The sequence below is a fragment of the Mesoplodon mirus genome, assembly GCF_964341445.2.
Source record: "Mesoplodon mirus genome assembly, chromosome: 8".
Taxonomy (NCBI): Eukaryota; Metazoa; Chordata; class Mammalia; order Artiodactyla; family Ziphiidae; genus Mesoplodon; species Mesoplodon mirus.
The window spans coordinates 24331381-24353817 of record NC_138984.1 but is presented as its reverse complement, the minus strand read 5'-3'; the positions used below and the strand labels follow the sequence as shown (position 1 = coordinate 24353817).

The 22437-nt window shown below is 34.5% G+C and overlaps 1 protein-coding gene across 3 annotated transcripts in view; it reads right to left on the bottom strand.

Moving 5' to 3' along the window:
* The window catches only part of IKZF2 (IKAROS family zinc finger 2), a gene marked incomplete at both ends in the record, with an annotated part of 166081 nt that overhangs the window by 54450 nt on the left and 89194 nt on the right, over nucleotides 1–22437 (bottom strand). For 2 of the 3 annotated variants that reach the window (XM_082631273.1, XM_082631274.1), the window contains 2 exons: nucleotides 5168–5335; nucleotides 11726–11914. In XM_082631273.1, the coding sequence (XP_082487399.1) occupies nucleotides 5168–5335; nucleotides 11726–11914 (357 nt within the window). Of the gene's footprint in view, nucleotides 1–5167; nucleotides 5336–11647; nucleotides 11915–22437 lie in introns of all 3 variants that reach the window. The other variant, XM_082631275.1, reaches the window with a different exon arrangement.

Genomic DNA, 22437 nt, shown 5'->3' with positions numbered 1-22437 from the left:
GAAAATATGAATCACATATATAATTTAAAATTTTCTAATAGCCACATTTTAAACAGGTGGAATTAATTTTCATAATATATTTAAATATAATTTCAGCATGTGGCATTAACCATATGAAGGTACTTAACAGCCACATGTGACTAGTGGCTACCATATAGGAGATTGCAGCCCTAGACCTATCATTTCTCCCAAGATAATAAACTAGAACTGAAGGATGCTAGGGTGGTCACTTCTACTACATACCCGTTTAAGCTGTTTGTTAGGCTAATACAAGACCTAGATGGTTCTATGGATGAATGACAGTTTAATCACATCATAATGCCAACTACAGAAGCAGTTCTAGTAGTAGTATCTCTGTTGGAGCATATTAACATAGTACCTGATACCATGTATGGAGCTACTGACTTAATTTCTTTTAAAAGTAATTCCTTATCAACAAAGATAATCAGTGGCAGTTTGTCTTCACAATGCAGAGTCAACATACTTTCACTATCTTACCTTAAGGCTAGGTCAACTCTTCTCTCTTTGTCATAATATAGTCCAAAGAAATCTGGTTCATCTTGACATCTCACATAACACCGAGATGGAACATTACATTCATAGTATTATACTAATTGGATTTGGTGATGGGTCAGGAAGTAGTAAACACTTAAGATGCCTCAGTAAGACATATATTAGGGCATAGGAGATAATCTCTATGAAAAGTTTAGAGACTTGCCGCATTGGTGAAATTTTAGGTGCCTAGCAATGTAGGCATGTTGAAATAGAGCCTCTATAGTAAATGATAAGTTGTTGCACCTTGTACCTTTCATTATGAAGAAGGAGGCAGAAAATGTGGTGTCCTCTTTGAATTTTAGAAGCAAGATATACCACGTTTGGGTGTTCTGCTCTGATGCATGTACTAGATAGTCAACAAGGCTGCCAACGTTGAGAGAGGACTGGGGCAAGAAATGAATCTGCAGTGTACCTCTGCTGTAATGAAAGCTGCTATTTAGACCTTTGGTTCTAAGATCCAGAAATGTAATGATTTTGGGAAATATCTGTGGTAAGCAAAGATGGTGTATGACATCTGCCACTGAAGCATCAGAATGCAAATCCCTAGTGGAGTAAAGATATGTGATCTTCTCAGTAATGATTTGCCATTTGAAAAGCAGCTCTTAATTTGTTATTGGACTCTTGTTAAGACTGAGTATTAGGTCATGGGACTCCAAAAGACTATGTGGCCCAAACTAGACAAAATGAACTATGTGTTAATCCGATTCAACATATCATAAAATAAGACGTGCACAAGAGCATTTCATTGTTAAATGAAACTTGGATCACACAGGTTTGGGAAGACCAAGTATACATCATGAGCAAATAGCTCACGTGTTTCTGATACCTGCTACTACTGCTTCACAGTCTCTCACAATCGGGCCTCATGGGGTGTTCTCGATGACCAATTAACGTAGGATAAAAGCACATGAACCCAGCTTGTAAATGAATTGTATGGTATTTAGTATTAGCTGCAACTACTGTGTTATAGGCCCAATGAAGGGGGCTGCCCCTGAAATATAGTAGTGAAAGATAACCCCCTAGCAGAATTTCAGATTGTACAGTTTGCATGGAAGAAGAGATAGCTGAGGTAATGATACATGGCATGGCCATATGGTCAAGGACTTGGAAAAACAAGACTGGAAGACTGGAGAATGAAGGTTTGGGAGAGTTATGCAGATGTGCCTCTCAGAATAGGTACAAAGTGTGACAACATGGTTACTATGTGAATTCCCTCTAGAGGGCTTCCATTGTGGAGAACCCTCTTGGTAATCTGGACAAGATTATGTGATGGGTGACCCAAGCCAATAACACAATCTATTTTATGAATGACAGTCAGATTCTTTATCTAGCTACCCTGGTGCTTGCTCAAGTGGCCCATGTACAAAGTGACAATAGGAACAAGGGTGGAAACTATGTATGGCTTCAACAACATAGATTTCCCCCTCTCTATGGCTGATTTAACTACCACAACTGCTGAGTTCACCACTTTCCAATGCTGAGACGCTGATAAAGCACTATTCTCCAAGGTGATCGACCAGTCAATTAATGGCTGGCAGGTTACAATGAACTTCTTTCAACCTGAAGGAGGGAGAAATTTATTCTCATAGGAATTAATAGATATTTGGGATATAGATTTACCTACCCTTCCTTCAATACTTTTGTATGTGCCTCTACACCTGGATTTAACAGAATGCCTTAACAATTATCATAGTATTCCTTAAAATATTGACTTTAACTAGGAAATTCTTTTCACAGCAAAGGAAATATAGAAATGGGCTCAAACCTATAGATTTCGCTGGCCATACCTCATGCCACATCATCCAGAATCATTTGGCTAAATAGAGTGGTAAAGTGGCCAACCAGTGGAGTGGTTCATGTATAGTTGCTAGCTGGGAGAAGTTTGGGTGTGTTCTATAGGATATGATAAATGCCAAAAGTCATCTATCTCCTTCATTGCCAGAATGCATAAGTTTGAGAACAAAGAGGTTAAGGTAGTAGTGGCCACAACACAAATACCTCAAATAACTCATTTAAGGGATTTTCACTTCCTGTGCTGAAATCTTGGGATTGGTGGTTTTGGAGATCTCAGTGCCCAAAGGAAGAATGTTTCCACGAGGGATCAGAGTTCTCTTACCATTGTATTGGAAGCTGAGACTACTCCCTGGCTATTTGGGGCATTTTAAGCTGCTGAATTAACAGGAAGAGAAGTGGGCTATTGGCTGGTAATTTTTCCAGATTACCAAAATGATCTGGGGTTGTTACTATATGATATGGGCAAGGCCAACTATGTTTGAAACTCAGGAGATTTACTGGGGCATCTCTAACAAAAACTTCTCCAATAATGCTGGTTATTGAAAAACTACAGTAATCCAAGGAAGAAAGGGCCACCAAATACTCAATGTTGTAGGAATTCAGGATCACCCATAAAGAACCCTGTCCAGACCAGGGGCTAAAAAGAGGGTGAAAGTAAGGGGAAGATGAAATTGGCAGTGGAAGAAGAAAGCCATAATGATCACCTTGAGCCTTCTGACCAATTAGAGAAGCATGGACTTTGGAAGCTATGTTTTATGTTCTATCTATTGTGAAAAGCATTGGTGATGGTTAGTGTTGGAAGTAGGTCTGAACTGACTTCACCCCTTGATGATGCAGTAAGTGGATGATACACCTCTCCCCCTCTCATCCCTCCATTAAACTCCCCTTATTAGCCAATTTGAGCATATCTGTTTATATATCTGCAAAAGTCATGACTTAGTATACCAAAATGCAAAATCAGCATAATAGCAGTTAAAGGGACCATGTCATTTTTTTGAACCTCAAAGTAGAAATGTATTTATTTACAAAATTTACAGTTTCATAGAAACAGCTTTGCTTTATGCATATAAGCTTTATAATTATATAGAACCATGTAAATTATAGGGTCTGGCCTTGCAAAGCCAGTGGAAGGGGCTTACTTTGGGTGACATCTTTCCCTCCCCTCATTCCACTAGCCACCAACCAGGAACCCCTATATGGGCCATGCCTAATCTGCATAATGAAACCAATTGTAGCTGTCCAGCTTAGTCTAACACAAAAACCAAGGTGTCTTGACTTCTTAGACACTACCCACAGGGATAAATCTCTTGAAAGAACAAAAAGGAAATCAAGGAAACAAATTGAGATGACTGTCAAATGCCTTCCAGAGGTGTCAACAGGCAGTGAACCTTCTAAGAGCAATCTAGCAATCACCAGGTAAAAGTTACATGTATACACTAAACCATGATAGTAACAACAACACAGTTTTGTAAATTTTGTGACCAGTAGAAATAGATGTTTAAAGTTATATTTCTGCCTCAACTTCATCCTCATGAAAAGCTATGTTTTATATAATCCTTGGTCAACTGAATAATACTTTAACAAGCCAGAGTGCATGGCTACCTAAAGGAAATAACTGTCAGGTCTTAAAATTATCTTTCAATAAAGAATACTTTTATAATAAAACAATACCACTTTAAGATATAATTTTCACAGCATAATTTCTAAATAAAATATAATGTATGATAGTTGGAAATGAGTGAACTGCTTTAAGTCAGGGATGAATATAAAATATATACTTAAAAGTTTAATATTTGCCTTAATTTCATTTTTCTGTAACAGCCCCAAATTTAAGAGTTAATGTCTAGAATAGTTTTACCTTATTTCACTTTCACATTAAAAAACTGTGTAAAGCCTTAAGGATTAACAGGAAAAATGTAAAGAAAGATAGTATGAGCATTACCTCACAACCCACAGCACTCTCTAATATAATTTGTCAATGTAGATGAAGATATCACTTCCATCATATCTTCATATTAAAATTAAATTTTAATATGTCATTATGAACAGAAGGAGCATATAAAACTAGCTTGAAGAGCATTCTGTATTAATTTTCCACCTTTAACTTCTTAGTTATGGCAATTCATGCTAAAGCCAAATGAAATTCATTCAGTATCTAATCATTCTTTTGCTTGTATGCACTATATTCTGGCATTTACAATAAAATCAAACTTATTCTAGATTTTTAAATGATGATTTATGAAGCAGAGAAAAGTTTCAGAGAGCATCCAATGACTATAGTTTGAGAGTTAAAGAAACAAGGAGGGTTAAAATTAAACATAAAACACTCTCACAGCCAATTTTCTAATGAGCATAATATTTTCAAGTTTAAAAATAGTGATATTTGACTTCCCACTGAGGTTCCAGCCCAGGTACCATATCAGTCAAAATAATACCACAGGTTTCCTCTCTTCTATGGTAACAACGGCACGTAATGATGATATTTTACTAGATTTTCCATTATTCTGGATTAACCATAATTACTGCATTAATAATTGTAAAATTTAAAAATCATAGAAAATTTATATAACAGCTGTTTTCTTCAATGGCTTGAAACTCTTCAGTTGACAGTACTCCTTTCTGCCAAGTCTGTAAGTCTAAAAAAGAAGGGCCATATGCATCCTGCAAGATTTGTCAGTTATTCAGTGTACACAAATAAAAATACTGTCTAGCTCATTCCCAGCTATGCACCAAAGTTAGAAGTTACTTTGTATTATGCTATAGCAGTCTCCTGAGTTCTCATATTTTACTTTCTACTCAAAGAGTTGGTGGCACTTACCAGAGTGGGTCCTGAGGTGTCCTGTGAGGGCGTCCCTCCTTCTACAGGCATAGCTACAGAAAGGACATTTGAACGGCTTCTCTCCAGAGTGTAACTTTATGTGTCTCAAAAGGTTGCCCTTCTGAGTAAAAGAAGCTCCACACTGGTTACAATGGAAGGGACGTTCACCTGCAGAAGGGGAAAGAGGTGGGGACGATCAAGTAGGTTATGTGCAAGTGACTAATTTGCTGTACAATGTTAACTACAGCCAGTTCTCTGTGCTGTCCAACTCCCTCCTAAGCCTTCCAAACCTTTATCTTCCTAGAATTTGCTTTGCTAATAATACCAAAGTCTCAAACTTTAGGTCAAGTGCTGTTTCCGCTCTTCATGTAAATTTTACAGGATTCCTGTCATTGACTGCAAAGAGTAACAATCATAGCATTGACCACTGGTTGAACAACTAGGTGCCATCACTTTACTGACTTTATTGGTTGCTTTACATACAGTATTTCAAACCTCACGATGGCATTACTAATTTGGTATTAATAATTTCAATTTACAAATGAAGGAATGGAAGTTCAAGTATCAAAGTTTCTGATTATAGTCACAGCTAAATAGGTACTTAGGCTGACTCCTGGTCAATTTGACTACAAAATCTTGCTCTCTTTATTGTACCATGTTATCTCTTTAAAAAAATCACAGAAACTTTGAGCTGAAAGGGACCTTTAGTCTAACTCTCTAATTTAGTTGATAATTTTGTTATCAGGGAGTCAAAGAGGTTCAATGAATGAACTAGGTTGCAAAGCTCATTACCACAAAATCTCAAAATATAGCCCAGGTCTCTGGATTCTCCTAGTCACTAATAATAAAACCTGTGGCAAAATTTCCTGATATAATCAGAGAAAATCAAAAGAAAATTATTCATCCAGACATTTCCTGTACATATATTCTCTGTTTCTTGAGAAAATCATTTATTTGATAGGAACCTTTTCTCCTACTACTCATATTGCCCTAAAATTGTTTAAGCCAGAATTATCTGCTGTCCGTTGCCATCAACTGGCTGTTGACAATGTCACTGAAGGTAAAAACGTAGTTTGATGAGGGAGTAAAATTGGCAAGTAGGATCATACGGATAACATCATTAAACCATGATGAAATACTCCCTTTAAACATGTCTATCTCTAAAGATAGACATAAAATATAAATTAATATATAAATAATACAAATATATTAAAACTCAACATTAGGGTAAAAACTAAATTAAAAAACAATTCCCTTTTGGTTGAACTGGACCAATTTTGTACTTGAGGTTAGATAATGACTGTAATTTTAATAGTTTTCAAAAAATTTACACTGAATTGTCATGTTTCATATCTTTAACTGAAACATTCATAATAATAGTGAATAATGAAACCACACTATATTTGGGGGCCTTTAAAATAATGCAAACTCAATGATTCTTTTTATTAAAGAAAGCTAGGAGGCATAAATAAGATAAACTTGGTCACCTTCCGGCAGCTACCACTGCACATTCTATCATATAGATTATAAAGCCCAAGGAAATTAAAAAACTGACAGATCAGGTGTATTTTGAATTCTGTAGTTCTTGCTCATTTTGGAACTTAATGAGATATATACCGAAAAAGAGTAATCTGTGTTTGTGTAGCAAGGGTTAAGCCTTTTGTTTTTAAGAAATTTGGAGAGGAAACTTATGACCTAAGTTTACAAAAACTCCTATATTGATGGTTGAAAAAGAATTATTCATAATGGTAAAGTTACCTTAAATTTTAAATAATTTAACTTGGTTGATTCATTTGGTAAAACTGACAAATCAACACTAAATACAGCTTAAAAAAGAGGCACAACCTAAAACCTCTCGTATGATATCTTATAAAATAATCAAAGTTTAAAAATAAACCTAATTTTGGTAATTTTTTTAATCTTATGCACACAGACACACACACATATACAACTTAATTCTTTTGCGTGTTTCAATGGAACAGCAGTCTAAAACTTTTTAAAATCAGAATTTTCTTCTCCCCACCTGTGTCATGAAATTAGTAATAAAAAGGCAGGAGGATTTTATTAATGAAATTTTCTTACTCTCTAAAAAGTTAATAGCAAATGTAAATTATACATTTTACTAAAAACATTTGATTTTACTTTTGAAATCTATGTAGGGTTTCCCAGGCAATAACAAATTAGTACTCAATAACTTTAAAACAAATTAATGTGGTGAACAAAAATATTTGAAATCATGTTTGCCTTTGGAAAATACTCCTGTAGCATGCTAACTTTGATTTTCTTTAAGCCTCCTACAGTCTTTGAGCTGAAATATTTAAAATTCCTAATTTAGGTTACTGAATTCATCATTCAGAATAATGCTAATCTAAAACAATTATAATAATTTTAAAAAAATAATTTTTAATTTACTTAATTGAGTTTTATGAGACTAATGACAGGGTAATTTAGTTGTTAGGTTATATTTATAAAATATTCCAGATATCCTCAAATATTTTTTAATAAGAATTACTTCTGAATTTATATGATCATCTTTAAAGGGGTAGGAGAAATGTCTAGTTATATCCAGAGACACTGCCGTGTTGCTGAGTGAATAAGTCTTAGTGTGAAGGCGTTTGCTAATTCTGTTCCCATGGCCATGGGACGTAAAGAAAGAAGCATGATGAAGGTAATCAGTCATGTGCCCATTTTTGATAAGAGGAAAGAGACTATGACAATAATGCACTTTGATTTCAATCAGATGAAGCTTCAAGAAATACTGATTTTCCTGGTCTATTAATTTCAGAGGTATGTGTAAAATCTGATAACTAGCTGAAAGGTACAGTTGACTATCCATATTGTCTATGTAACTTGAAACAACACATCTTGGTTATTTCTTTTATAATAATTTGTTTTTTCTTTAATAAATAGACTGAATCAATTGGTCCTTTTCAGGTTGGTTTAGACCTTCTCTAAATATATATATATATATATATTAATCACTTTCTTCAGATGTAAATAAAAGCAAATTTCAGGAGAAACCCACAAACTTACTAAATACATTAGTGACATTAAAGAGTAAGTCCAATTCAAAAACATCAAGTAGGCTATTGTATCTGTGATAACTAATCCTCCCATGGGTGGGCACCAAAGTCTGGATTAACAACTCTGGATCCAGGAGAACAATTAAGATGTAGTCACGTAGCCATGCTATTCTTTATTTCCCTTCTCAATGTGTGTTTTTTTTTTTTAAATCTTCAAATCTACTCAAGGACCATTTTATTCACTGGGTGAAGTTATCTACTTATTATGGAATAAATTATATTTCAATATTTTATATACTTTCATAAACATATTTCTAGATCTGTGTTTATTGAATTGAAATGCAAGTATACATGCATCAATTTGCTTTGGTGAATCAAAGGCAGAGGGTGTGCCTGTGTTGCATGGAACAACCACCTACAAATATGAAAAATCCCAACCATGTGTAGAGAGGGCCTTAGAGCAAGAGAATGGCTCTACAAAGCTGAAACGGACAAAATATGATGCTGAAAACTTAGTTACAAAGATAACAGTACCCTACGCCAAAGAGATGCAAAATTAAGGATATTCTACATTTATAGTGTTTGTATCAATTTGTGTTTATGCATGAATTGATTTACTACCCCTATTTCTTTTCTTCTCCCTGTATTCCCAGTGAAGAGTGCCTGGAGTATCCGATGACAATATTACCTGATTACCTACTAAAGTAGCAATACCAAAGAAATAGCACCAAGCCATTAAAAAAGAGGCTGGAATTGGCACTTTAGTAGAGTATGAAAGAGAAAGAAGAAGAAGTGAATTAGATATGATACTCCATGTCAGTTTAATGAATTGGGTGGTTATGTATCTTTTTCCACTATCAATTTTATATTAGACATTCCATGAGCTAAATGCTCATAGAAACAAGCATATGTTTCTCAAAGGCTTTTAAGGATTTAAGACAAAGTCTTTTATACTAGCGAGCTATAAATAGTTGGTGAGAGGGGGAAGTTCCAAAATGAAGACAGTTCATCAAATTAAGGAGAAAATATTTGGTTAATGACTATATTCTGACTATATATATTTTTCCAATCTAAAGAAATACAAGTAGACTTTCTATTCTCATATTGCTCAAATGGAGTTGACAATGTCATGACCCACTCAGATGTATAAACTGGGTCATCAGAAATACATATAAAAATGGCTAATTTAAAGACACATCACAATTTCACGGTTAACAATGTATGGCAGGTATCCCAAGCTCCTCTACGAATGGCTAGTAACTTTAAGAAAAACCTCCCAGATCTGAGGAAAGTGTAATAATTTTTCCAATACTCTAATAAGTATTTATTAACAATAAAAATTCATAGAGTTCCAAGAGTACTTTAAATAGTTGTTCAGTTGCCTATTTTCCTTGCCTTTACTAGCTGAGTGAATCCCATACTCCTAGGACTTGTGGAAATCTGTATAACTATTTAGAAACACTTTCCATGTTAGTTAGATGGTTTTCAACTCTACTAGAGTAAAAAATATCAAATGGACAGTACAGTAGGTATGCAATTGTTAACTGTGTTTACAAACCAACAATCCTCATGAAAATCACTGCAGTTACAGTGAAACATCAATTAACCTAAATTTTCAAGAGTATATTCAGATTATTTGAATATTCTTAACTCAGACCATAAAAGTTTTATTAAATATCTTACAAAAATTTTTTAAATATATTTTTCAGCCTTAAAATGAATACTATATGCAATTCAACTGAAAAGTCATTAGACTAATTTTGTTTAGTTTCTACATTGCTAGATGGGAGAAGTTAGACATCTGAGTGTTATCTTCCTCAGTATAATCACTCTGAGATGATGAATACATCGTAACTTTGTGGAACTCTTCTTTTAGAGCTGCAGTTGGAATTACTTCATGAGCATAGAAGAAAAGTAGCCTCACTACTTTACAGCCTTTTCCTTTTTTTCTTATCAAATATGGTACCAAGCTTGATCTTTTAATTTTTCCATGAGACATTTTTAAAAATTAAAAAAGATTTTCATTAGTAATACAAATATTACTATAAACTTAAAAATATTTTAAAATCATGATGCTGTTTAAAAAGGAAATTCAAAACAAAAAAGTAAAAATGTAACTGACTATATGGTTGGGTAAGAGTGTAAGCCCTAAAGCTGATGATTTTGTTTAAGATAACACTGATTTTAATGTGTAATTTCTCACTATAATTAAAATATCAGCCTTATAGTAATACCTCATCATAAAGTATTGAAATATTGATATACCAAGCATAGAATATTGGAACAAAACCACTCTGGACATCAGGAAGCCTTGATCCTAGCCTCACAATGCCCTTAACCACATAAGGGATCATGGATAAATCACTTGACTGTTTTGGGCTTTAGTTTCTTGATGTGTAAATGAGAGGTCTGGACTAAGATGACATCAATGTCCCTGGTATCTCTCATGTCTTAAGCATCTACTTATGAAATTGATTATCTAGAAGTCAATCTTTTAAATCAATGTCTGTACTGTGATTTATCTCTCTTCCAAAAGAGTGTCATATTTTAAAACTCTGAGTGTATGAGTTATTACTATTTTGCTGTATAATACTACTCTGCATTATAGTTTAAGCTATCATTACCTTTAAATCAAATTTCATATAAATTTGAATTTCTCTGGGTCAACGATCCGCCTATCTTGCCACAATCTCATTTCTTGTGTTTTACATTAAAAAGAAATTAAAAAAATTTTTTACCAAAGGATTTGAAGAGGTTTAAATAAGGCCTTCTCACTGAGTTGGTTTTTCACATTACTCAAAGGTCTAAAAGTATATATTAAATTAACCTGAGGTTTCTTTCCTCACCTGATTCTGTGATTACACATTCCTACCACCCTTTGCTGTATTCTACCCTATGTATCTCCTTGCAGGAGTTGTAGTTAAAAATTACAGGAAGATGGTGACATCCTGAAACTGGGGGAGATAAATGTCTGCCTCCTACAGAGACCCATGGTAGGCAAAGATTGATTGGAAATTGTATTCCAAGAAGTTAACTAGACAAGATGAAAATGATCAACCCTTACATAAATGCATGAGTACCATGTTATAGTATAAACGTTTAGCTAGCAAATTCCATTACCTGCCCATGGGTATGGTAAAATATGTATAGGAATACAAAAAGATCAAGTTACACGATGAAATTCTCCTATACCTTTTGAACCCTTATCATATTTTTGCTATATTAAGAACTGTGGAAACTGAATCCCAAACTTCTTTTTGATATGCTATTCAGATTTGAAGGCTGGAAGTCAAGACCCAGGCTACTCTCTGCTTTTCAGCAATCCAATACTAGCAGAATTCTGAAAAGGTAGTTTCACCATTGCCACCCCTGAATAAAAAGGAAAGAGAATAGATGTCAGGTAATATCAACATCAGATGTCACAGGCAGTCATCAGGTTATTCTTTCAGCTGCTTACCAGTGTGACTCCTTTTATGTACCATAAGCACATTGGGCCCAATGCAAACCATGCCACAGACGTCACATTTCAGTTTACCATTCGGAAGCCGGATTCCTCCCTCGCCTTGAAGCTCCTGGACTTTCCTGTTGTCTGCCACCTCGCTGCTTTCAATTAGGGGTTCTTCTAGGCTGCTACCCTCATCATGGCCCCTGATCTCGTCTTCGCGGCTCAGGGGTTTCCTGTCACACTCTTCATCACTCTGCATTTCTAGCTTTACTGAATTTGCTGTAATTTAAAAAGAAGAAAGGAAGACATTTTAAATGCATGTTATGTGTTGTCACCTACATCTCTTTTCCACCCACTGCCATTCTATTAACATGGTTGAGAATGCTATACTAAGTAGAATATAGTCCATCCCCCATGCAATGTTAATACATACTGTGTTCTATGATATTTCCGTGAAGCTCTGGCATGAAAGTGAAGATGGCTTAGGAAAGCTCAAGATCAACTGGTATTGTTATACTTTTGAGTTTGTCACTAAGGCTACTGAGACTGAGGTAGGATTACGAAAAAGACAAGATTAGATACTACTTAACCCACTGAGCTACACCTCTTCTGAATGTAACAATCATTATATATACACTTCATAGTCTCTGTTTCCCATCAGGGTACTTGCATAAACCTGCTTTTTTTTTTTTTTTTTTTCTTTAACATCTTTATTCGAGTATAATTGCTTTACAATGTTGTTAGTTTCTGCTGTATAACAAAGTGAATCAGCTATATGTATACATATATCCCCATATCCCCTCCCTCTTGCCTCTCCCTCCCACCCTCCCTATTCCACCCCTCTAGGTGGTCACAAAGCTTCGAGTTGATCTCCCTGTGCTATGCAGCTGCTTCCCACTAGCTATCGGTTTTACAGATGGTAGTGTATATATGTCAACGCTCCTCTCTCACTTCGTTCCATCTTACCCTACCCCCTCTCTGTGTCCTCAAGTCCATTCTCTACATCTGCGTCTTTATTCCTATCCTGTCCCTAGGTTCATCAGAACCATATTTTCTTTTTTTTTTTTTTATATCAAGAGAAACAACTCGGGATCTTAATCCAGCAAATATCTTAGACATATGAAGGCACACTGTCAAGGCAAATATAGTAAAATCAGACTAAACACATACATTCAGTTGAGATCTGTATAAATGAAGGGCAGAGTGCACAGACTTCATGTGCTCTTAAGCTACTCTTTTTATTCCTATGTGAAAAAAGTTATCTATGGAACATATTAGTCTGCAAATCAAAGTATTCCAACTTTAATCTATGCACACGAAAAAGCAGTGAATGACAGGAATGGCATAGCATGCATGCACGCACTTGTGACTGTTAAGAAATTCAATGCCTTCTGTTTGCTGTTTTTGGATCATCCCACAGAAAAGTTGGAATTTTGTTAGCACAGCCCTCATTATGGATTGCTGACAGAGTCCTTTCACAAGAGAAACAAGCTTTAAATGAATACCGGTTTTTTATCCAGTGATCTTGAAAATGCCTCAAGAAACCATATCAAAGTTACTAAGCAAAACAAATTATTTGGTATTTCTTGAATAGAGGAACTATTTTCATAAAAAGGAAGTAAGTTCTTTTTACTGCAATTGTTTTCTTAGAGAAACCACCCCTTCTGTGATTTGTCGTTAGTACTCATGATAGGTAGTACATATTATCAAAATGACTCTTCCCTTTCTCCCTCTTTGGAACTCCCCTGTGAACTACAGGCAGTGTGGTACAATGTGGGGATCACTGGATTTAGTCAGGAGAACTGGCTTTGACATTTACTGCAGTATAATCCTGAACTAATTATTGAACCTCTGAATCTTACGTCTTTCATTTGTGGAGATGAATTCAGATTACAGAATAAAGTTTAAGCAGAATAGTTTAGCTATTAAGAGTGAAGATCCTAGGGGCTTCCCTGGTGGCACAGTGGTTGAGAATCTGCCTGCCTGCCAATGTAGGGGACACGGGTTCGAGCCCTGGTCTGGGAAGATCCCACATGCCATGGAGCAACTAGGCCCGTGAGCCACAACTACTGAGCCTGCGCGTCTGGATCCTGTGCTCCGCAAAAAGAGAGGCCGCGATAGTGAGAGGCCCGCGCACTGCGATGAACAGAGGCCCCCGCTCGCCGCAACTAGAGAAAGCCCTTGCACAGAAACGAAGGCCCAACACAGCCAAAGATACTAAATAAATAAATAAAATGTGACACCTTTATAAAAAAAACTTATAATATGTAAACTATCCCAAGTTTACAATAACTTATAGTATGTAAACTTAACTTATAGTATATTAACTTACAGTATGTAAACTATAATTAACTTATAGTATGTAAACTATCCCAATTAACTTATAGTATGTAAACTATTAACTTATTAACTTATAGTATGTAAACTATCCCAATTAACTTATAGTATGTAAACTATTAACTTATTAACTTATAGTATGTAAACTATCCCAAGATCTACAAAGGGATAGACAGTCTTCTTGCCTGATATCTAATAAAATATCTACTCCCTTGAGTTTTACCCTATTTACAAATTAGGACTGCTTTACTGGGTTTTGAGAAGAGTAAAGACAATATTTTTCCATCTTAATATCCCCAGTATGCTAAAGAAATCTGTGGCATATAGGAGGTATTTCAGGCAGTATTCCCTGAGGTATTTTACTTGATTTAGAATCTTCTTTAAGCTTTTTAAAAATATGTTTAAAGTATCCATTAACATAGCAACGAAAAATTAATCGTCATAAAGGATAAAAAGTGAAAGTTAAGTCCTTTTCTACCCAAAGGTCACCCATTCTTCAGTTCTGGTCTCAAAAACAACCCCTATCCTTGTCTTCTGTTTAGAACTGTGTGTGTGTATATGTATGTGTGTACGTGTGTGTATATATATTCTCTCTTTTTACACAAATTGGACTGTACAATTTATCTGACTTTAACTTTCCTTTCTTCAATTAACATCTGTTCAATATTTTCCATACACAGAAATCTACACTGTTCTTTCTAATACCTGCATAAAATCTACTTTACAAATATAATTCATTCATCCAGGCTTTTAAGATTACTTCTTGTTTAATGCTATTATAGACACTATTGTATAATACCACACAGAACTGTTAATCTGATAAACAATGGTTATTGTACTTCAGATTTTTAATATGCATTTTTTTATTGTGAATGAAGTTGGGCATCTTTTTCTATGTTTAAATGTGTTTTTTTTTTTTTTTTTTGTAAAACTGCCTATCAAAGTTCGTTGCCCATTTTTCTACTAGGTTGTCAGCCTTTCTCACTGAATTTAAATGCTTTATATACTAAGGAACTTAGTGCTGTGTCTGATATGTTGTGCAAAAATTTCGGTTTATCTTTTTACTCTAGGGTATTTTTTGGCATGTATGCTAATTTTACATTTTGAAGTTTTTACATTTTGAATTTTTAACATTTTCAATTATGGCTTCTGGATTCTGTGTCTTGCTTCAATAGATTTTTCCATATTCCAAGAAATTTTTCCATATTTTTTCTGAGAAGGAAAATTTTTCTAATTCATGTAAAATACTATTGGTTACCCTATGTAGTCCCACATTTCATCCACAATTGTCAGTCATTTAAAAGAAGTATTAAGAAGAAAACAAATGAAAATTATGACTTTATGCAGCATGATTTCACATACCAGCCTGTGAGCAAATTTTCCCGCACATTTAAGTGATGTCCTAAAGATCACAAACTTCGCAGCAATGCCATCATTTACATTCCTGAACTAGTCAATATCTGATAAGCTACCTTTAATGAGTATAAGGTCTACTAGCATTTCATTTCGAGAACTGAAGAAATGTATACCTAAAAGAGTGGATTTTGGGTCTGAAACTATAGGCCTCTTAAATTTCAAAACAGTACAAAATTATGAAGGATATGACTTGATGTTACACTAAAGTATCATCTTTTCCCTAGTGAGAATATTATAATATGGACATCAAAACATAGTATCAAACATGGGTAAATATGTCATTTAACAATTTATTGGGTATTAAAATTATACTTAGAACTTCTATCCACAGAAGAATATACTTGAAATGAATATCCAAAAAAAAAATATGTTTATTAGCACTGAAATACAGAAAAAGTGGAAAATTATAGTCATCTTTTATCTAACAATATTATACTCTAAGGAATTATATGTTTGCCATGTATGGATGTGTACACACTATTACTGTAGTAAATAGAGTATATTTATTGATATAGTAAATCAATAAAATGAAACACATTTTATTACATACATAGCATAGATTAAGTTTTGCATTAATATGATGGCCTATATACAAACAAAATTCCATTCTAATTAATTTTTAACCCATCCTACTAAAATTAAGTTGAAATTCTAGGACAAAAAGTGATTACTTAAAGTTGTCTGAATTTTAACTGTTAAATAGAAAAAAATTTCCCTACTCAAAGAACATAAAAGAAATTCTCCTATGATTTATTTTCACTGTTTAGGATGTTTCTAATTAACACAGAGCACCTAATATTTTAACTCATTAATGATTAAATTCAAATGTCTGGTAAACTTATACTCTAAATTATAATTTATATATTAATAAATGAGTTATATCATAATTATTTGTAGTTACAATATATAAAGCTATTATATTAATCATTGTATAATAATCATAGTACATGAGTTACCAAATCTTTAAATTTTAACTCTTCATATAATACTTCTTTTACTATTTGGTTAACAGAAAGGTGTCCTCATAAATGGCTAATTTCTATGAAGATAAGAACCTCAACCAATAAGAGACAAGGACCAAAATGGAATTCTCTTTAAAACTCATTGAACCAGCAAATATTTATTGTTTGCCTAATACTTTGCTAAAAGTGATTGATTATGAAGGTTTAAGACTAAAAGCTGAAGAATATTTTTCACTTAAATAAGAAACCTATATTAGCAGGATGGTATATACCCAGGTCCTGAAAGAGTTTATGAGTAAAAGTACAAGAAATATTTTACTGACATGTAATTTGAATTTATTGAACTAAACAGTACATAAATGTGAAGAAGCTTTTCCTTAGAAATTGGACATTTCCTATTTTTTACTCCATAACTTCACCAAATTACCCACTTATGCAAGGTGGCATATGATTTTGCAATGTCTGGCACCTGATGGCTTCAAATAATACAAAATTCTCAATTTTTAAAATTTGGGGGAAAAGATCATTTTTTACACATATGGTGAAGTATATCCAGTTAATTTTGAATTACCAAATTGAAGGGATAAATTATATCCTCATCCTTAGAATGAGGTTTTCACAGATAATCCTATATTTTTTAAAATGTCAAGTTTTGAAAAATCATAGTAACCAGAACCTAAAATATCATTATTAAAATATTTTTTAAATATAAATTAAACTTTATACAACTTAAAACTTTATTATTAGTATGAGTTGATTCTACTAATCCACGAACAGATTATTGAAATTTCCTAGCCAGGAAAATAATGCAAAGGGACTATGATTTATTTACTGTATTTGAAAGGATATAATATTTATTGATCTTATGTAGTATAAAATAGGCCTTCTAGATTAATTACTATCCACTTAGTGATTTGTTTAATCTCCAAATTATATTTTTCAACTCTTAATTTTTAAAGGAAGCAAATACTATGGGAGTTAAATATTTCTTTCACAGTGCTAATAATAAAAGAGAGCTAAAATGCCATTCTTATCAAACTGGGAAAAAAATCTTTCAGGTGTGATGTATAAGTGGACTTTCATATGCTTGGTTTCTGTTGTGTGAACATTCAAGAGGACACTTAAGGGGTGTTATTACTTATAAGCATTAATTTCTCCAGGGCTATGCCAGATACTTGAAACGGTGTTATACACACTAATTGAATCAATATGTCTATCTAATAATCTGTTGAAGTTGCTTCTGAGCTAATACAACTCTCTCTCATTTAAACTTTCAAAAAAGAAACACCAAACATGATTAAATCCATGTCAACAGCCCAGCAGCTGTTTAAATAATGTGTTAAAAAAACAACCTGCTTTCAAAACTCTGATGTAAAGCACAATTATTTACTAATGAACTTACAACCATCTAAACAATGAAAGTAAAATTCTCACAACAAAAATTATATTAAGGTATGTGCAATCATTTTTCAACAAATTTCCTCAACAAAATTTCACACAATATAAAAACTTTGTTCCTTTTAACTGTGAGTAAATAAATGCATAAGTCTTGCAAAACAACTGCCTCATAACATCCTTAAAGTATTCGTTTTAGAAATGGTTGGACAAGTGTAGACACTGGTGTCAGTGAACTGCAGCTGAGCCATTTGTAGGTAGCATTCTGTCTTCACATCACATCACCTCATTTTCTCGTTCTACCCCCACTTTCTCCTTTCCCCAATATAGTTAGACTATGTATTCCTTAAACCTAGTAGGGTAATAGATCAAGACAGTGCTGGTTTCTGAAATATGACTACTATTCTAAAAACAGTGTAGAAGAAAGTTACTCTGCACCTGATTGCAGGAAAGCAGGGTCTTTACCTCCCTTTCTGCCACTTAACTAGTTCTGGGACCTTTGGGGAAATTTGTTTATTTTGACTCAGCCACCTGCATCACCTGAAATATGGGAAAAAATGACATTTGATGCTCCTGAAAACAGCAGGCTAGATAAAAGTCTCTTTACACTAAGGATTTAGAATCCTTTTCATAATAATAATAATAGAAAAATAACAACTTACTATAATTCTTCATGATTTAAAAAATTCATATTGTCTCATTTGATACTCAGAACCACAGTGGATTGTAGGTAGGGCAAACACAGATAAACAAACGGAGGCATGGTTGTTAAATAACCTCCCCAAGGATGCAAAGGTAGTAAATGTGAGCCTGATATCAACTCAAGATCTTCTGTCTCTTAGCTTCACATCTTCCTATGACATGATACTGCCTCTCCAATTAAACAAGTAACTAATATTAGTATTATATTTAGGACAAATACCAGTCCTGGGCAAATAGATCTTTCAGATGTTATAAAACTGTGTCCATCAGTTGAAGAGGATACCAGGAATTCAAGACCACATCAGTCAGATAAAATAAAAAAGTTTCCACAAACTGAACTACAGAATTAATACTTTCTATCAAGTCTGGGATGCATATGCCCACTCAAAAGAACTACTTTCTTATTTTTAGATTTGCTTTGGTCTTAAGGCAGGGGTAGGTCCATGTAGTACAACTAATTCCTGAAGAATCTGCCAATATTCAATCATTTTCCTGATCCTTTTTCTATATTCCTTGTCATGCTATGACTTATCAGTGGTAGGTAAAGACAGCCATTTGAGGAAAAAATCAATATAATCTCTAAACCAACAGTTACGGAGGATGGCATTTTAGGACTTCCTTTGTCACATTTTGGCGGTCTTGTGTCAATTTTTTTTACAAAGATAAATCATACCTATGAGTAGCTCATGCAGTATTTCATTTACATTCAAAGAGACCTTCACAACAAAATAAATACCAAAAAAGTATCCTCTCTACCTCCTTGGAAAAAAAAGTAAAACTAAGGAGCCTAGACATCTCACTCCCTAATGGTCTCCCACAATGCATGCAACCATAAACAGCATGCCCATCACCAGACTACCCATCTTTAATGACCAGCACGGTGGCACCACTGTAGCCCAAGGATGAAGTTTCTGTTTTCTGGCAGACAACTAGTTCATGAGAAATGTACAACGTGGAGAAAATAAGCCTAGTTTAAATAGAAATGCCACAGGCAAACAACAGTCTATCCCTTTATCCATCCTTTAAATGAGTGATTGCATTTGCCAAGTTCTAGAGATTCAATATGTGCCATGTCTTGCATATCCAACTCCTTTTTTGTGCATTTTCGTGGGCAACACAGAACTTCTTTAAGATTCCCCATGCCTTCTCACCTGGAACAATTTCAACAACTTTCTAGCTGGGTCTCTTTTCAGTTTTTTTGCCACACTCTACTCCCCCAATTCATCGTATGTTCAGTTTTTAGATTAATTTTCCTGAAGCAGAGCTCATATTGCTCTTCTAAATGTCTTCCATGACTGCTCACTGCCTACAAATTAAATACAAAGGTGCTGGTATGGACTTTAAGGACCATCACAGCACAGTTCCATCATTGCTCTTGGCCATATGTCCTACTAGTCCCTTAGTTATTCATACTTTTTCCAGTCATTTTATAGTCATTATTCCTGGAACTTATCCTATACATCTCTACTTATTTTTTCCTCCCTGGCCCCTATTATTATTTTCTGGAATCTTTCCCCTACTTCTGTCAATATCAGCATACATTCGAAGCTGACTTATCTTCCACCTTTTTTCAGGAAGTGTTTCCTGAGCACAAAGACACATTACAGTGATTTCATTAGTATATTTGCCTTAACTCTATGCTCCCTATGGTGTAAGAGTTTTGAAAAGAAATGCTATCTTTATTCACAATTGTAAAACCATCTTTCCCTTACACATACCAGGCATTCAATAAATGTTTGTTGAACTGCTGTTGCTGATTTACCTACCATACTTCTTTTTTAAGTTACATAGGCTATGTATAAATTAACCACAAGTGACAAATAATTATCACAGAATTAGGTTTTAAGCACAAAACATCATCAACATAACATTAACTAAAGGACCACTGTATAAAAGGAAAGACTTTAGGTGCATTACATGCATCACCTGCTATTAATCATGACAGCTGCTCTGTGAAGTATACAATAGTACCCTCATTTTACAGATGAGAAAACTAAAGCTCAGAATGGGTGAAGTAACATGTCCAAGTCACACATCTATTCAGAGCCAGATCTGAAATTAGAACCAAGAACTGATGACCAAATTCTTGCTATGTCCCCTATGTCACCAAAAGCAAAACAGTTACTAGTTACCAGTAAAGAAAAAAGGATGTCAGTATGTTAAAGAAGAGTAACTTTGAATCGATGTGTGCCATCTGACATTTTCTTTACTGCATGTTGAATACAGGTGTAGTAGTTTGCCAGCTTTGAGTAAAGAGAAATTTGTCTGAGAGCCTGTTTTGGAGGAAGACCAGCTTCCACTGCCAGATTTTCTGAGCATGGATTTTATTTCATATAAGAGCAATCTAGTTTGAACTGGTGTTTGGCAACCATCTGCTTGACATAACTGTGGGAGGTTTGTGAAGCAAATTACATTGTGAAATTCTCTCTTTAATAAGGGGAGTACAAAATTGTTAACCAAACTTCTGTAAGAAGTAAAATCATTACTATAAAATCCAGCTGAGTGGGCATATTCCCGAAGGGACCCAAACATTAGATTGCCAGAGGTCACTGAGGACGTTTAAACCAGGTCAGAAGGCAGTGCTGCCGGCTCACTAAAGAGAAAGAGATAAGAAATGGAGCAGGGTTTCTGTTACGGAGCAAGGGCAACAGAAGGAAGAACCAAAGCCAGGCGATGCACTTCAACAGCTTTACTGAGCCTCTGAACTGAAGTGACAGAGGAACCCAACAGCTTTCCATACCCTGGGTTCAAATATCCCTGGTTGCCAAAATCTGGAACAAACATCAAGGCTACAGAAATTCTTTCCCTGATGTTCTTCCATAAACCCTTCACTATTTGTGTGAAATAAAGAGAGTCAACATTTGGCCCCAAGATGCAGGATTGTTTGGTTAAAAATGTATAATCAAGAAAACGTATCAAGTAGTAGCAAAAAAGAGAAAATTTGTAGTTGTGATTAAGAAAAATGAATCTGAACAACCACCCAGCAAATTTTATTTTCTGCAGTGTAGCAGCGGCAATGTTTTTTGCAATGTTCATACCTGTTTCCTACCCCTAATGAATAGACACTTTAGTGAGTCATATAGAGTGCATTTGTTAAAAGGTAAAAAAAAATAATTACAAAGCAACATAGGAGGTACTAGGTGAATAATGGAAATGCTGGATTAGAATACCTGTGTTTAAGTACTTTACATATGTGAACATTAAGAAGTAATTTAACACGCCTCTGTTTCCTACCATGTAAACTGGGAATAATATCCTCTATATAAAAGTCAAAAAATTGGGGAAGCATAGTCAGTTAGTGCAAGCAGTTAGAGCCTATGGCTAAAAGACTCAGTACCCTCGGGTTTAAGGCCAGGCCCTTTCATTTATTAGCCACGTGACCTTAAGAAACCTCAAGAAACCTCTCTCAGTCTCATTTTTCTCATCTATAAAATCAAGAAAATGATATTACCTGCCCCCTAGGGCTGTTCTGAGTATTAAGTACAATTGTATATACAACATCCTTACAGCTATTTTACTTCTTATTAATAGAGCTACCATATGAAAGCATATCATAAAATGTAGGACATCAAACAAAGGTAACTGGGGGGGGTATGTTTACTCCTGGGAAGCATGGGGATGACAGAGAAGGCTTCACGAAGTAAGTGGCATTTAAGATAGTACTTACAGGTTGGATATGCTTTATATAATAAAGAGAAGACAGATGGCACTCAAGAAGGGGGGCGAGCATGAAGAGAAAAGAAAGATGCATGAATACATGTTGGTTTTGAGTGACACCATTTTTTCCTGGAATGCATATATTCAATGGGTAACATAAATAGAAAATATTTTAAAATCAAAGTTTAAAATAGAGTAAGGCACAAGGGAATTAATGCTTGTAGGTAGTAATTTCAAAGATGAGTGCTGTCAACTTATTAACAGACTGTTTCAACAACCACAGTATGAAAGAGGGATCTCCTTAGAATTTATTCATTCATCCATTCAAAATTA